This window comes from Narcine bancroftii, chromosome 12 (assembly GCF_036971445.1).
Source record: "Narcine bancroftii isolate sNarBan1 chromosome 12, sNarBan1.hap1, whole genome shotgun sequence".
NCBI lineage: Eukaryota > Metazoa > Chordata > Chondrichthyes > Torpediniformes > Narcinidae > Narcine > Narcine bancroftii.
Window position 1 is genome coordinate 84,117,903 of NC_091480.1, and position 17,887 is coordinate 84,135,789.

General features: G+C 42.1%; 1 protein-coding gene across 2 annotated transcripts; it reads right to left on the bottom strand.

The window, feature by feature from the left end:
* Positions 1–1,478: 1,478 nt before the first annotated feature.
* On the bottom strand, positions 1,479–16,480 carry LOC138747753 (glucose-6-phosphatase catalytic subunit 1-like). Of its 2 annotated transcripts, XM_069907304.1 has the most exons (6): positions 16,190–16,278; positions 14,213–14,294; positions 7,889–7,998; positions 7,681–7,786; positions 6,455–6,570; positions 1,479–4,074 (listed from the first exon to the last, which is right to left on the bottom strand). In XM_069907304.1, the coding sequence occupies exons 2-6, from the start codon at positions 14,248–14,250 to the stop codon at positions 3,563–3,565; spliced, it is 882 nt and encodes a 293-aa protein (XP_069763405.1). In that variant the 5' UTR covers positions 14,251–14,294; positions 16,190–16,278; the 3' UTR covers positions 1,479–3,562. The 2 variants fall into 2 exon arrangements, with proteins under 2 accessions (XP_069763405.1, XP_069763404.1); XM_069907303.1 differs by lacking the exon at positions 14,213–14,294 and having other exon boundaries at positions 16,190–16,480.
* Between the last annotated feature and the right edge of the window lie 1,407 nt (positions 16,481–17,887).

Consider the following 17,887-nt stretch of genomic DNA (forward strand, 5'->3'; position numbering starts at 1 on the left):
CAGATATTCTGTATCATGTGCCTTTGCGTGATATATTCCATATATATTGGAATGATAAAACACAGCACAAGAAAGAGACCATGTTTCATCTGGGACTAGTGCTTTATCCATTTCAAAGATGATACACCCACAATACTCCCCCTTTACTCCATCCAGTATTGATGTCAAGAGAGCCTCTAACATTGGGCTCCAACCCCCAATTCCTCCAAGAAAATGATTCCCTTCACCAATTGTCCTCCATCCTAACTATCCAATTAGTCCTGACTCACTACAATCGGATCTCATATTTAAGAATAGGTATGTCATGTTGTGGCTTTATAAGGGCACTGGTAGATCTCAGCTGCAGTATTGTCAGCAGTTTTGGGCTCCTTATTAAAGAAAATATATGCTGACATTGGAGAAGGTTCAAAGATGATTCCAAGAATGAAAGGGCTCAAATGAGGAGCATTTGACAGCTCTTGGCCTGTATTTGTTGGAATTTAGGAGAATGTGGGGGGGATCTCATTGAAACATTTCAAATTTTGAAAGCCATGGACAGAGTAGATGTGGAAAGGTTGTTTCCCATGGTGGGAGAGCCTAGGACAAGAGGGCACAACTTCAGGATTGAAAGCCATCCACTTAGAATGGAGATGTGTTAGAATTTCTTCAGCCAGAGTGTGGTAATTCTGTGGAATCTGTTGCCACAGGCGGTTGTGGAGGCCAGGTCATTAGTTGCATTTAAGATTGATAGGTTCTTGATTAGCTGGGGCATGAAAGGTGATAGGGAGAAGCCCAGGCAGTGGGTCTGAGTGGAAGAATGGATCAGCTCATGATTGAATATGGGGCAGGCTCGATGGGCTGAACAGCCTATTTCTGCTCCTATGTTGTATGGATCACTATGATTATCTCTGAGCTCCAGGTTCTCAAATGGCCCTTCCCAGGTACATATTCCAGGCACTTATCTTCGTTTGCAATCCAGGCCTTGAACCTCCCCACACCTTCCATCATTCTCTTACCGCTTCTTGGAGACCATGAACATTCTCAGCCCCAATAAATATCACATTGCATATTTAGTGCATTAAATGCAAGTGCTATTTGACCTCTGGAAATTGGAACTAATGTGTAAGTGAGCACGAGAGTTAGTGGGCACATGGAGATAATAAAATGGGTTTGGTGTCGGGTGAACGTAAATAGGTGGTTTGAGGGTTAGTGCGGATGTGATGAGCTGAAGGGCCTGTTTCCTTGCTATATGTCTCTGTGCCCCTGCATTCTCATGGCCAGGAAAGCGAGTGAAATTTTGAAGCAGTGTGTCCACGAGCGAACGTCGATGGTGCCTTACTGCAGCACTCACCCATTGGGATGACGGGAACATCATGGCCAGCCCATGGTTTACAGCTCTTATTAACTGAATGGGACTGACAGAGGTTTATTGTAGATGTTGGTTTCTGTGGTGCCAAGAATTCAATAAAACAAAAAGAGCAAAAAAAAATGTTGCATCATTCCTTTAAAAACATTTATTACAATAAAAAGTTGCAAATTATTCAAAGAAGCGCTCAGTAATAAAAAAAACAAAATGGTGACAGATTTTTAATCCAGTTCTGGTGGAAGATCCATCACCAGATGCAGTGACCCTTTTTCTCTCTCCACAGATACCCCCTGACCTACTGAGTGTTTCCAGCATTTACGATTTTCATTTCAGATTTCCAGCATCTGCAGTACATTATTAATTGTTCTTCTGAAGTATCTAACAGATTTCTCCATTTCTATGATCAAACCCACCGGTTTACAATAAATAATGATCCATCCAGTCAGAAAAATAATTGCTTTATCCCATTGCATTTGCAGTGCATTGGAGGCACTTACATTTTCAAGTCTTTGCGTACAGAACTAGGTTTGAAGAGGTGGCTCCCTATAGTGGTAAGTGGTAAGCTTACTAAGTGGTAAGTGGTGAGGAGCAAAGAGTTCTGATCTCCTCATTTGAGAAAGGGTATACAGGCTTTGCAGAGGAGGTTCACCAAGGCTCCGAGAGCTCAGAGGTTAGAGCACTGGTCCTTGTAAACCAGGAGTCGCAAGTTTGTTCCTCATTGGGGGCCTCATCTCTGCGAGGGGGCACTGGACAAGTTACTGTTGGCACATAGTAGACAAAGTTAAGGGATTTCATACATGATACATTCTAAATGTGACAATAATGGAACCTTTACCTTTGATCCCAGAAAAGAGGAGGTCAGTTTATGAGCCGAGAATGAATGGCCTCGGACTATACGGAGTTTTGAAGGGTGAGGGAGGATCTTAGAGAGACACATAGAAGTATAAAACTAATAGATAAAGGTAGAAGCAGTGAGGTTGTTTCCACTAGCAGATGAGAACAGGACTAAGGGAAATAACCTCAAAATTTAGGGAAGTAGATTTAGGATAGACAGACACACAGAGCGTAAAAAGTTCTTCTGGCCCATGAGCCAGTGCTGCTCCAATACCCCAATTTATCTGCAACCCCTGTATGTTTTGGAAGGTAGGAGGAAACCGGAGTGCCTGGAGGAAACCCACGCAGACACGGGGAGAATGTACAAACTCCTTGCGGATTGCTGGCGCGGCAATAACGTTGCTCTATGACAGAGAGGAGGAGGGACTGCTTCTCCCAGTAAATAGTGAATCCGCGGAATTCTCTGCCCAAGGAAGCATTGCAGGCTGCCTCACTGAAAGTATTTAAGACATAGATAGGGCTAGTAGGACGATAGGGAACAGGCGGGTACGTGCCCGATCAGACACGACCTTATTGAGTGGCGGAGCAGGCTTGATGGGCCAAATAGACTCTCCTGCTCCTACTTCATTAGTGCTTATGTTCATCTAAGCATTCACAGCAAACAAAGAAATGTACAAGTTGAAATTCAACACCACTTTTCCTTTCTTGTTCCAACTCCCCAGAGAACAACGTGCCTTTGACTGATTTTTCCCTCATTTCTAAGCAGATCGATTACACATTGTTGGAATATTCCTCCACTGATGGGGCTCACGCAATTCTTGTCCACACCTGCTTACTTTCTACAGAGACTATCAGTGAGGAGCTGGACCAGGCAATCCAAATGAAAGCAATTGCTCAATAGAAAAGAGTGGATTGACTGTAGGACATTATACCTGCAGATTTCTACTGGGCTATCAAGAGTGCTTCAACATTCCCTTTAAACATGTAGTCGAACTGACCAAGAGCCCAGAGAATACAAATGCCTGTGTACAAAAAAAATAACCTTTTACACTCATTCTTACCACTCAGTGATGTGCAAAGTAACAGAATGATTCAGACAATAAGTCAGTTAACACAAGAACCAGATTACAAGAGCAGATTGCAATTAAAAATGCAAATGTTAACCTATGTTGTTAATTCATTCTCAGACACCTCCAGTCCATAGATATTTTTCCGGGTGATCTGGTTTACATTAGACCACTCTGTTCAGGGCAACCCTGCTGCCCTGTGCCTTGGACAAGATGAGTTTAGATTCTGTCTCAAAGCACAACTAGCCAAGGGTCAAACTGATTTGATTCGGTGAGTGGCTTCTGTATTGATTGGGCAAATATTTAAGTTGTACATCTAGAGCACTTTTTTCTCTTGCTGGTTCATAACTTGCGATACTGAGAATGGAATGATCGCCACGGCTGCCAGAGGCACAGCAGCGCTTTTGCAGAAGGACAGGAAATAAAACAAAAGTTCCTTCTGCACTGGAGGCTTCACGGAGTCAAACAGGTGCAGGACGATCAGGGAGGCCACAGTGCAACTTATTCTAAAGCAGAACTGCTGGCCCCTCTTCCCTTTGCAGCTCTCGGCATAAATGGGTGAATTCAGAGCTAATCCCAGTCCGAACAAGGCGCCCATGTTCCTGACCAGCCCAGCGAAGGGTGTGGTGTCAATGTGGATCCATTCTGCTCGGGCGCACCATCTCTGGGCTTTCTCCACTGACCACAGCAAGTCAACTCCCAGAACTTTCAACAACAGATAGAAGCCCAGAGCGAAGGAGAACAGGAAGAGGGTGATCTGCAGATACCTCTTGAGGCTTGCTTTGTAGATTGCATTAATCCGGCCAAACACCTCCGCCACAACCGTGCCTGAACACAAAATAGGGCAAATGTTAGCATTTTGCAAAAACTGAAAAGCAAGTGTGAACTTCTTTCGCTACGATTTTCATTTGAGAGGGTGTTGAAGGCAAGAAGGACTCCCGCAGCATTGTCAGGGGCTTCACGATTGTGTGGGATGTTTGGATCTGTCGCCGATGGATTGAACAGGAGTCTGTGCAGCTGCAGGGGCTCCGGGGATGCTGGGAAAAAAAATCCACAGACACTCACTGAAAGGTCTCTCTTTTGCGTCTCTTTCTCTCTTACTGTAAGGGGCAGTGGGAGACCCTTTGACTACCTTACAGCAATTTTGTGCAATATTACATGTTTTGTAATATTTGTTACATCCCAATACTACTCACTTTATACCTACGACTGTGTGACTCAGAGCGACAATAGCACCATCTCCAAATCTGCCAACGATACCACAGTGGTGGGTTGTATGAAGGCGAGGGGTCAGCCTACTGGAGGGAGACTGAAAACTTGGTTGAATGGTGCACCAACAACAACCTTGCACTCAATGTCACCAAAACTAAGGAGCTGATTGTTGACTTCAGGAAGGAAAACCAGAGGTGTACATCCAGTGATCATTGGTGGTTCAGAGGTGGAAAGGATGAGCAAATTTAAGTTCTTCTTAGTTACTATCTTGGACGATCTTTCCTGGGCGCATCGAACTAATGGCATTATTAAGAAAGCACATCAGTGCCTCTACTTCCTCAGGACTTTGCAGAGGTTTGGTACGACATTGGAAGCCCTGGCAAATTTCTACAGAGGTGTGGTGGGAAGTGTGCTGACTGGCTGCATCATGGACTGGTATGGGGACTGATATCCAAGAGCATAAAACCCTGCAAAAGGTAGTAGACACAGCTTAGGGAATCACAGGCAAATCCTTCCCCACCATCGAGAACATCTATGGGGAACGCTGTTGTTGGAGAGCACTCAGCACACTCTCTGCTCTTGTTGTTGCCATCAGGAAAGAGGTCGAGGTGCCACAAGACTCACACCTCCAGGTTCAGGAACAGCTGCTCCTCCTCCACCATCATACTCCTCAACAATAAACTAAATCAGGGACTCATTTAAAGATTCTTACTTGTGCACTTTATTGATTTTTAAAATGATCTCTGTATTGCACAGTTTGTTTACGTTCATTATCTGTTTATTTGTTTACATGTATACGCTGTTCAGTTTTTTTTGTACTATCATTAAGTGGTAATTCTGCCTCGCCCGCAGAATAACAATTTCAGGGTTTAAATTTAGATTTAAATTAGACAAACGGGCCAACTCAACCTTTCGAGTCCACGCTGCCTAAATTAGACCCCAATATATTTTTGAAGGGTGGGAGGAAATGGGAACTCCTGGAGAAAACCCCCGCAGACACAGGAAGAACGTTTAGACATCATGGCACTTGAACCCAGGTCCGGTCCCGATCACTGGTGCTGTAGAGGCGTTGCACCAACCGTTATGCCATCCGTGCCTGTATATACCGTGCGTGCTCTGATCACAAATCTTAATAGCTGCATGAAACTCCTCTGGTGATTAATAATGATTTATGCAAGAGGCTGCTTAAGGATTTAAATATTTGATGTTCTTTGCTGAATCCATTTGTTCTCACATTTAATAAATATTCTAACTTTAGTAAATTTCTTTTCACATCAGTGACAATGTCCTCAAAGAAAACCTAGAGTCTGGAAATCTGAAATAAAAATAGAAATTGCTGGAAAAAGCAGCAGGTCAGGCTGCATCTGTGGAAAGAGTCAGTTCATTCCTCAAGTCTAAACCACTTCTGTAAGGAGTTTTTATGTTCTCCCCGTATCTGCACGGGTTTCCTCCGAAGGCTCCAGTTTCCACCCACCCTTTAAAACATATGGGGGTTGATGCACCAACCGTTGCCACAAAAGACTGAGGTTGTGAAACTGATGAGCTTTTATTGACTATTGACTGGAGCATCAACCAGCCTCATCAACTGATTATGGCAGGGTGAGTGGGGAGCATGCAAAGGGGTTATGGATAGGATCAGTCTCGGGAGGCGTGTCCAGCCGGCAGTGGCCAATCACAGTAAAACAGTGGTTTACCACAGGGTTTGTAGATTAATTGGGGTATTTGTGCATCCCGGGCTTATGGGTCAGAAGGTGCTGTATGCCTAAACTTAATTTTTTTTAAACTTTAAAACAAATGTACTTTGTATAAATAAGGTCTAGTCTGACCCCGTGTGAGATGCTAATACAATATATTGTTCCTGTGCAACCTTACGAGGCATTTGTTTCTTTTTCCCCAATAAACAGGAATTCTGAAGAAGAGCAGCTTCAGATCAGATGTCTGCCCCACGTTATGGTATCCTGGTGATGCAGGAAGCATCACTGAATATTCTACTGACCTGAGATGACCCCCATGAAGACTTGATGAGGGAAATGTGCAGCCACGAAGACTCTGGATGCACAGACGCAGATCTGAACCATCCAGAAGACTCCCCACAGCAAACCACGGAGACACCTGCAAGAGTAATGTCAGTGAAAGGCCGGGACAGTTCTGGAGTCTGCTCAATTCAATGTGATCATGCCCGACCTAACTCTGGCCTCATCTCCACTTTCCTACCTGTTTTTCATGAACACGGTCTTCCTTATAAATGAAAATATGTTTACCTCAGGTTTATCTCAACTCAACTGCAGCAGAGAAATTCAAAGATTCACAAACCCTCTGTCAGAACCAATTCTTTCTTTCCTCAGGGCGAAATGGAAAGGCCCTTCCCAAACTCTATGCCTTCTTCTTGGCCTCCCATGAGGAGAAAGATCCTCCCAGCATACATCACACCAAGTCTCCTCAGAATCTTTACTAAGATCACCAAATCACAATAGAAAATGTAAAAAAATGTTCCATTATTGTCATGTAATGCTACATTTACAATGTAACATACATGAAATTCTTTAACTTTTGTCTACTGTAAGACAGACAGAGAGTCGCCACTTTGTCCAGCCCCCCTCACAGAAACCTACAGCACAGTACTTGGTCTCCCATCCATGTGCTGACTAACCCTGTGCCTGCTTAGCTTCCCAGATCAGACAATCGCAGCCATATTCAGGCTATTGCTAAGAATAGTAAGAAGATCAAAAGCCTGATTACTGCTTTAAAAAAAACTATTCTTGATCCTAGAGGTGCTGGTTGTCAGGCTTCTGTACATGCCCAAAGGCAGCGGAGAGGATAGAGTGCAGCCAGGCGATGAGGTCTTTGCCTGCTGTTGACAGCCAATGGGGAAAGCCAGAGGAGGAAATTACTTCTGCTTTCAAAAGTTTTTTTTTCTTTCTCTTTCTCCGCCTTTAACGTACAATTTATTTTCTGACCTCTTGGAGATTTGTCGGTGTTCCCTGTCTCTTCTAATAATTTCATCAACTTGTAAGTCAAATAGCTAACAGCCTTTTCACTTTTCTGAGTACATTTCCACTCCTTGCTGCAGGATTAGCTATGGCCAAATGTAATCAGTTTTTAATCTCATTAATTTCTGCCCAGCAACTTTGTTCCCTCAATGTAAATATTCCCATCTAAGGGACATGCTTGGATATTCTCAAATTTGACACCATTCCAAGATTAATTATTTCACAAGCTCACCAGTTTTGGATGCAATATGGCTTTTGTTGAAATCTGCTGGTCATTATTGCTGACACCATCACGTACCAAACCCCAGCTGAGCCCATGGTGTGACCTGAGGGACTTCCTGAAATGCACAGATTTAAAATCAATTTCATTTCTTTGAGAACACAGTAGAAAATCTCATCTTTGTCTTATTAAAATCCACAGTTTTCCATTTTGCCGGTACCTGGGCCAGTTTCACACGTGATGGGGTACTGCTCCAACACAGGAACAGATACGTTGCCATAGTAGGAAGTTTCATGAACCCACCAATAAGGTCTTTGGCCAAATAATATCCTGTCAAAGAGAAAGGGGAGAAAAAAACATGTTGGAAAAAGTATATGCATCTGGATTTCAAAATAGTTGGATTTTACTCTAAATCTCCAATGCAAAACATGTTAGAACATAACAACATCAGATCGATCATTTGCTAAACATTTACGCTGGGGAATCTTGAAAACAGTGATAAGGATTGCTTTTTAAAATCACAAATTGACCTTAGTAATCTAATAAAACTTGAAAAGGACAAGAGCCTTCTGTTTACTAAGTTCTGATTGTGGTGAGGTTATCTTGGAACGTTACCTTGGTAATAGTTAATCACTGATCCCCGCTAGTTCATCTTGAAAAATATTCTGTTGCAAAATGCATCCATATCTTGCATTCACTTCAAAAAGGTTACTATTTAGACAAAGTTAAAAAAGTAACCTGAAAAATCCATCATCAGATTGTAACATCAAGGTAACATTTCCCGCCAATACTCCAGTGTTAATTCAGCCTAATCCAGAGTCCGTTTTTGATCTGACAGCGAATCCAAGGTGGTGGGGGAAGATTAGGATTTACTTCAGAGTCAGGGATGGTCTTACTCAGCAGGTCAGACTGCATCTGTGGGAAGAGAAACAGAGCTCTGCTCCTCACAGATGCTGCCAGATCAGCTTGGTGTTTCCAGCGTTCTCGGTTTTAATGGTAGATGCCCAGCAACTTCTTTGATTTCACTGGGCTGGCCTTCCAGAAAGATAAATTTGGATGCAGAAAGGTTGGTGAACTTGTATCATAACCTCATCCTAACCTAATAACACCTAGCCATATCTGGTGAAAATAAAGCCAACTAGAATATTTCAGTACTATTAATCTTTACAAACATTACATTTTTATCCCTCTAATTTTCTTTGATCAAAGGATATTAATTTTTTTTAAAGTCCCACCATTGATCTCGAAGATCTTAAAATCTTTCTCTTCGTTTCACGGGGGCAGCACGGTCAGCGAGGGGCAACAAGGTTGCTATAATGGTTAGCACCACACCTTTACAGCTCCAGCAATTGGGACTGGACTGGAATTCGAATCCTGCGCTGACTGTAAGGAGTTTATACGTTATCCTCACGTCCACGTGGGTTTTATCCGGAGCCTCCAGTTTCCTCCCACTGTTCAAAACATACCTGGGGGTGTAGGCTAATGGGGTGTAAATTGAGTGGCATAAACTCATGGGCTGAAGTGGCCTGTTACCTTGTTGTATGCCTAAATGTAAAAAAAAACATTTTCCCTTTCTCGAGAAGACAAGAACACCATGAGCCATTTTGCATAATTATAAAAATATATTAAAATAACAATACGTGGTTAACATTGTGGTTAGTGACTTGCTGTCACAGAGCCAGTGATCGGGACCCAGGTTCAAATCCTGCACTGTCTGTAAGGAGTTTGTATGTTCTCCCTGTATCTGTGAGGGTTTTCCCCAAGGGCGCTGGTTTCCTTCCAAAACACAACAGGGGTGTAGGTTATTTGGGCGGCATGGGCTTGTGGGCCGAAATGGTCTGTTATCGTTCTGAATGTCTAAATTTAAATTAAATTAAATTCTGTGAACTTAAAATAAAAAAAAAACTATTTTGGTGCAATACAGTTGCTCTGGGTTTTTTTTAAGGTTCTCAATCCCACTTACACTAACCAACTTTGTAAATAGTGCAGTCTCCAATTTTGTTAAAGCTTCACATCTTTGGTAAGACCAGAGTACCAGTATTGTGTTCAGTTCTGGTCACCTCATTATAGGAAGGATGTGGAGGCTTTGGAGAGGGTGCAGAGGAGATTTACCTGGATGTTGACTGGATTGGGGAAACAAGTCTTATGAGGCAAGGTTATCAGAGCTGGAACTTTTCATTTTGGAGAGTAAAATGAGGCGAGGAGACTACAAAGACTATGAGAGGCATAGATAGGGTGGTCAGCCAGTACCTGATTCCAAGGGCAACTTTATATGAGTATAAAGTTAAGGGAGGGAAGTTTAGGGGAAGCATCAGGGGAAAATTATTTTTACACAGAGAGTTGTAGGTGCCTGAAATGTCTTGCCGGGGATGATGGTGGAAGCTGAAACATTGGGAGCGTTTAAGAGACTCTTATACAGACAAAGAAAAATAGAGGGTTATGGGGTAAGGGAGGGTTTAGTACTTTAATTAGGAAGGGATTATATGGGTCAGCTTAACATTGAGGGCCGGAGGGCCTGTACTATGCTGTATTTTCTATATTCACTAGATGCAGCCGGCAACAATAATAGAACATATAATAGAATAATAATATAATAAAACACAGAGCAGTACAACTCAGGAACAGGCCCTTCTACCCATCTGTCAGTACTGAACTGTTTGCCCATGATACATATCCCTCTATTTCTGCAGACACTGTGATTGTAGTAAACACACAGAAATGCTGGAGGAAATCAGCAGGTCTCGCTGCCTCCATAGGCTGTAAAGATGTATTACTGATGTTTCGGGCATGAGCTCTTTGTCAAGGTATGAGTAAAAGGCAGGGGAGAAAAGAATAAAAGAGAGGTCAGGGGAGGAGCAGAGGCTAACAGGCAGAAGGTGATAATTGGACAGGAGGACAGGAGAGGAGATGTGGGAATTGATTGGGGGAGGGGGTGGTTCTGTGAATGCAGAGCTGGAGGGAAGGAGACAGAGAGAAAAAGAAAGAGAAGGAGACAGATGAAAGGGGAAATAGGGATAGATGAGGGGAGGGGTGGGTGGTGGGAGGTTTTGTGTGGCTAATAGAAACCGGAAAAGTTGAGGTTAATGCCGTCTGGTTGGAGGGTGCCCAAACAGAATATGCGGGGGGTCTCAGACTGACAGTGCTGCATTTTTTTAAAAAATTCTATATTCACTAGACCCAGCCAGCAACAATAATAGAACATATAATAGAATAATAATATAATAAAACATAGAGCAGTACAAAAATTTTTTTTATTTTTCACACTATGAACCATATCAATCAAAATACATACAAACATTTCCCTCTTAAATATACACAGTGGCATTTTCTCCCTTTTTCCCCCCTATCCTCCCTCCCTCCATCCCACCCCCCTCCAAACCCACTCAATGTTCAACATATATGATACATTAAACCCATTAAACAATGTCATCACGCAATGAAAATAAACAAGAAAATTGTGTCATTAACTTTTACACACTGGGTCATTTCATTTCGTCTTCTTCTCATTCTGTCATTTTTGGGGGTGGAGGTCCGCGGTAGGCCCTCTCTGTTGTGTTCCATGTGCGGTTCCCAAATTTGTTCAAATAATGTGACTTTATTTTTTAAATTAATGTTATTTTTTCCAGTGGAATACATTTCTATGTACCATTGCTGTATTCTCAGGCTCTCTTCTGATTTCCAAGTTGGCATTATACATTTTTTTGCTACAGCTAAGGCTATCATAATAAATCTTTTTTGTGCTTCATCCACTTTGAGGCCTAATTCTTTACTTCTTATATTACTTAGAAGAAAGATCTCCAGATTTTTTGGTATGTTGCTTTTTGTGATTTTATTTAATACTTGATTTAGATCTTCCCAAAACTTTCTCACATGCCTAAGTTGCATGTACTGTTGTTTCCCGTTTCCTTCTTACAGTGAAAACATCTATCTGATAATGTTGGATCCCATTTATTTAATTTTTGGGGTGTGATATATAACCTATGTAACCAATTATTTCATCATTTTCCTTCTCTTGCAGCTTGATGTACATGTTCGTTATAAATCTTTTTATTATCATTGTGTCTGTAATCACATATTCAAAGCTGCTTCCTTCTGGTAATCTCAGTCTGCTTCCCAATTTGTCCTTTAAGTAGGTTTTCAGTTGGTGGTATGCAAACATTGTACCATGAGATATACCATATTTGTACTTCATTTGTTCAAATGTTAATAAATTATTTCCCAAAAAACAATTTTCTATTCTTTTAATTCCTTTTCTCTCCCATTCTCTAAAGGAAAGGTTATCTATTGTGAAAGGGATTAGTGGGTTTTGCGTCAATAATAATTTTGGTATTTGGTAATTTGTTTTTTTTTCCTTTCTATATGTTGAGCAGATGGTGTAGTACTGGTGAACTTCTATATTGCACCAGTTTTTCATCCCACTTATAAAGTTTATGTTCTGGTATCTTCTCCCCTATTTTATCTAGCTCTATCTTGGTCCAATCTGTATTTCCCTTGTTTGATAAAAATCTGATAGATACCTTAATTGTGCTGCTCTATAATAATTTTAAAAGTTTGGTAACCTCTCTGTTAATTTATCTAGCGCTATCCTCGGTTTCCCCCCTTTCCATAAGTATTTCCTTATTATTCTCTTTAGTTCATTGAAGAATTTCTCTGTTAAGGGAATTGGTAATGATTGAAATAGGTATTGAATCCTTGGGAAGATATTCATTTTAATGCAATTTACCCTTCCTATCAGTGTTAGTGGCAATTCTTTCCAATGTTCTAAGTCATCCTTTAATTTCTTCATTAATGGCTGATAATTTAATTTGTATAGGTGGCCTAAATTATTATCTAACCTGATACCTAGCTATCGGATTGCTTGTGTTTGCCATTTAAATGGTGATTCTTTTTTAAATTCTGTGTAATCCGCATTATTCATTGGCATCGCTTCACTTTTATTCGCGTTGATCTTTTATTCCTGATATTTCTCCATATTCCTTCAATTTCTTATGTAGTTCTTTTATTGATAATTCTGGTTCTGTTAAGTATACTATGATGTCATCTGCAAATAAACTGATTTTATATTCCTTCTCCTTTATTTTTATCCCTTTTATTTTATTTTCTGTTCTTATCAGTTCTGCCAATGGTTCTATTGCTAAAGCGAACAGTGAGGGAGATAGTGGACATCTCTGCCTAGTTGACCTACTTAATTTAAAGTGGTTCGATACATATCCATTTACTGTCACCTTCGCCAATGGTCCCTATATAATGCTTTAATCCAATTAATATATTTTTCTGGTAGTTTGAACCTCTGTAATATTTTGAATAAATAATTCCATTCTACCCTGTCAAAGGCTTTCTCTGTGTTGAAAGCAACAGCCACTGCTGGTATCTTATTTCCTTGAACTGCATGAATTAAATTAATTAACTTATTAACTTAAATTAATTAACTTACTATTTCTGCTGTTCGTCTTTTCTTAATAAATCCAGTTTGATCTTGTTTTACTATTTTTGGTACACAGTTGACCAATCTGTTTGCGAATAGTTTTGCTATTATCTTATAATCTGAATTAAGTAGAAATATTGGTCTATATGATCCTGGTATTAGTGCATCTTTTCCCATTTTTGGTATTACTGTAATTGTTGCTGTTTTACATGAAGTCTGACAGTGTTGCATGAGACCATGGACACGTCAGCAAGGGAATGAGACAGGGAATTGAAATGGGTGGCCACTGGGAGATACCTGCTATTGCAGTGGAGAGAGCTGAAGTGCAATGATCTTTCAGTCTGCGTCCGGTCTCACCAAGGTTGAGGAGACCACAACGGGAGCACTGGGTGCAGATTCACAAGTGAAGTGTCGCTTCATGGAAGGGCTAATTGGGGCCCCGGATGGTGATGAGGGAGGAGGTGTGGGTGCAAGTGGGGCACTTCCTGTGGCCACGGGGTGGGGGGGGGGGGGAGGGAGGAGTGGACGAGGGAATCTTGGAAGGAGTGGTCCCTGCAGAAGGTGGAGAGGGGAGGAGAATGGGATACATGTCTGGGGGTTGGATCATGTAGTAGGTGGCGGAGATGCAGAGGCTGGTGGGGGTGGTAGGTGAGGGCAAGGGGAATCCTGTCCTTGTTGCACATTGGGGGTGGAAAGGCCAGGGCAGATGTGCGTGTAATGGGGGATATGTGGGTGAGAGCTGAGATGATGGTAGTAGGGAAAGCCATGTTTTTTTGAAGAAGGAGGATATCTCAGAGATGACCTGGCAAGGAACACCTTGTCTCTCTATTTTCTGCATACTTATGTGCCCTTCTAGAAGCTTTGTAAAAGCTACTATTCTATCTGCCTCCACCGCTACCCTTTGCAGTCTATTCCAGGTTCCTACAACTCCCTGTGTAAAAAAAAACTGGTCCTGTGCAACTCCTTTAAACACTCCCATCCTCCACCTTAAATAAATGTCACCTAGTACGTGACATATTTCCCCGGGAGAAAGATTCTGCCCTACCTACACATCTTATAATTTTATATACTTCTATCAGCCTTCAATGTTTCAGAGAAAACTATCCAAGTTTGTCCAACCTCTTCACTGAGATCACATCCTCTAATCCAGGCAACATCCTGTGCCTCTTTGTACCCTCTCCATTCCTTCAGCATTTCCTTCCTGTAATGAGGTGACCAGAATTACACACAATACTCCAAGTGCGGCCCACCCAAAGTTTTACATGGCTGCAACATGACTTCCTTTACTTTGTTCCATGAGGGATGGGATACCAGTCAAAGGGGGTTTTTTTTTTATTTTAAATTTTTTTTTTTTCACACCATAAATCACATTAGCCATGCTACACACTTTTTCTTTTTCACACATATACAGTAGTCAAAGGGGTTGTTGAGCAGCCTTTGGAGGTAAACTCATCCAGGCAATTGAAAAGTGGTGGAAAGGCCTTGAGGAATCATGGCCATTCCATCATCCCTGAGCCAGACACAATGAGGTGATGGAATACTCTTCCCTCCTCTTGTAGACACTGCATTTAGTACAGTGATCTTTTGATAAGTAATGGGTCAATCAATTAGCGGGTATCTTGGAAACCACAGGACAAAACATTCTTGGATGTGTGAGCTCTCTGTGCAGAGGCAGTCCAGAAGGAATAAGCACGTTCAAGAGAGGAGGGGACAGGAGAATTTAAAGGAACAGGAAAAAACAGGCCTACCACTCTGGGTCTTGGTCCAATTACATTGTGACCCCCCCAAGGGACTCTACTCATTAACCTGGGAGAATTTTTCACAATGAACAGAATATCTTTGAAAACACATTTTTTGTCTTATGATCCCAGAAACATTTAGTTGAATGCCATCACTTATGGCACTGTCTGTGATGCGCTGTAGTGTGAGCAAACAGGCATAGATTACCAAGGCTGTTCTACAGGCTTTAATTAGCTTAAAACTTGCACACAAGGTTCAGACTCCCTCCTGGCTCTGTGGGCTGTGCTTCTGCCCAAGGGCCGGTGCGAGCCTTTATATGGGACTGGTGATTGGCAGGGAGTAGGTGGAGCCAGTCTCCCAGCTAACGTCCCTGCAGGTAGAGTGGGCAGTGCAGGAGTGCAGGCAGTCACAGACAGTCCAGTGGTTGCATCACCACACTGACTACCCAATGGAAATATGATATTGGTGCTGCTTCTTTGAAGGTCAACGCTCCATCTAATGCGATCACTTAAATGCACATGGCTAGCACGCATTTGGAAGCAGGAAAGACCCACCACCACTCAAGCACCATCAGCTGCCCTACCCCTCCTATCTCGATGCTTGTTGATCGATTACTTCTTGCTGGCGGCTTCCTAGAGTTGGTTCTGCTTTCAGAAGACCAATAATTGGAAATTGTAGGACAGTCTACTGCCCAAATCAGTTGCTCTCAGTTATGCTAGTGTCACAGCATGCCAAGCTGTAGTAGAGGGAGGAAGTGGAGGAGAGAAATTCCAAAGCAGGATGATATCCTGGGTGCTCAGTGAATAATTCACCCAGCTGGATGTCCGTGCAGAGCAGTGTGCAAGGCACCTGAATACCTTAAATGTAAAGTTATTAACAACATGGTGGAAACTGACTCCAGCCATTCAAACCCCTATGGCCCAATTATATCCTAACAACTCCGTTCATTTTTGGACGGTGGGAGGAAACTGGAGCGCCCAGGGGAATCCCACGCAGGTTGAAGAGAGAACGTACATATAGATAGCGTTGGATTCAAACCTGGGTCACTGGCATTGGAATAACTGTGTTAACTGTGCCAAAAGAGATGAGAAATGAAGTCTGGGTACTTTGACCTCACTTTAATCAATGCAGGGTTACTTCCCTGGTGCTAGCCATACACAATATTGACACCATTACTGAATCATTGAGGCACGTTTAATGCTAATGGGATGCTCTAACTAAATGACTGAATGATGTGCTATACTCACCAGCCGTTGGTTAAATGCACACTGCGAACCATCATGCATAATCAGTGTACACCAAGTTTAACTGACCTAAACATTTTGAATGAATTTTTTTTCTCTCCAATGAACTTACCATTTGAAGATGAGGTTGAGCCAGTCTCCGACGACGGCCACCCAGATCAGTTTGACGCCCACTGCCTCACACAGGTGGAACCAGATGGGAAAGAAAACATAGAAAGTGTTTCTCAGGTCGGCAGCGACGGAGATAAAAGTGAACCAGCTCTGGGAGTCCCTGTAATTCAGCTGGAGATACTGCACCAGGTCTACCCCGGAGCTGTGGAGCAGGTCCATCCCAGCGTCCATTCTCAGCACCTCTGGGAAAGTTGCTTCTCTTGCACTGTGCAAGATTATCTTACCTGGACTGTGTGGTGCTGATCTATTATATACAGCAGCAGGCAGCTGCATAATACGCAAACAGTGATCTTTGGACTCAGAGGCCAGATGCATAGAATAAATGGACAAACCAAGAGCATGTCAGGGTGACGCAAACATGTTTGGATACCTTTTGAAAAACACCCAAGTCATTGAAGTTATTGATTGAGCTAATAAACAACCAGGGAGAAAGGACTGAAGCGTTTTTAACATTATTGCAGTACTTAATTTAATATTAAAGGCTGCAATAGGAAAGTCTGTTGCTAATATTTTCAAGAAAAATGAATTAAATATGATGATTAATATATGTTTTTATTTTCAAACAAGAAATTTTAACCCTTTAACACAGTGGTTTTCAAACTTTTTCTTTCCACTCACATACCACTTTAAGTAATCCCTATGCCATAGGTGCTCTGTGATTAGTAAGGGATTGCTTAAGGTGGTATGTGAGTGGAAAGAAAAAGTTTGAAAGCCACTGTTTTAATCGTACCCAATTAACACGTTATGTGCATGGTTTCATACTCCAAAGGAAATGGGCCAATGACAATTTATTTCAGTAACAATTGGGTCTAGAGCAGAGGTTCTCAACCTTCCCTTCCCATACCACCTTAAGTCTTTTCTTTGGCTTGGCTTCGCGGACGAAGATTTATGGAGGGGGTAAAAAGTCCACGTCAGCTGCAGGCTCGTTTGTGGCTGACAAGTCCGATGCGGGACAGGCAGACACGATTGCAGCGGTTGCAGGGGAAAATTGGTTGGTTGGGGTTGGGAATCACACAGCACCGATGACATAGGGATTGCTTAAGGTGGTATGTGAGTGGAAAGAAAAAGTTTGAAAACGACTAGTTTAACAACTGATTTTCACTAAAAGTATATAATGTAACGATGTTAACAGCTTGACCTAGACAGTGTACCTTACTATAACTGCTACATAGACAACATGCAGTATCACTGTGCAAAACAGTGTATAGACTTTCTCCGGTATAAAGATATGATGTGTAATAATCAGATAGTTAAATATTTCATCATGTCAGGATTGACTCTTTGAAATAACATAAGAAATACTTGTTGCGTTTTTCAAAGTTATTAACGGTCTCATTGACGATATCTAACAATATCTAAAAGGTCATTGATGATCCTTCAATGGTCATTTCAGTAATGGGCATTCTCTTGTGAGCTTCGGTAGTGCCTGGGACTGTTGGATCCAGGATCATGAGTAAGCATTCAGTGCTGAGGTCATCTTGAGGATTTCATGGTGAGAATAAACTGTCTGGTTCTAGGGGGTTTGACAGATGGGTGGGCACTGGTGTGACGAGCGAGAGAATGGGAGCCCAATCAGAACCTTCGAGGGATCTTTTCAGGGGTTGGCTGAAGCTTTCCACCGTCTGCAAAGATTGTAATA

Bases quoted from the DNA above. Each gene is read 5' to 3' on its own strand.
- LOC138747753 (XM_069907303.1), bottom strand. From the start codon at position 16,419: ATGGACGCTGGGATGGACCTGCTCCACAGCTCCGGGGTAGACCTGGTG. The intron at 7,999-16,189 runs GTAAGTTCATTG...TCTCTTTGACAG, and splicing joins CTCAACCTCATCTTCAAATG to GATATTATTTGGCCAAAGAC. The intron at 6,571-7,680 runs GTGAGCTTGTGA...TTACTCTTGCAG, and splicing joins CCATATTGCATCCAAAACTG to GTGTCTCCGTGGTTTGCTGT.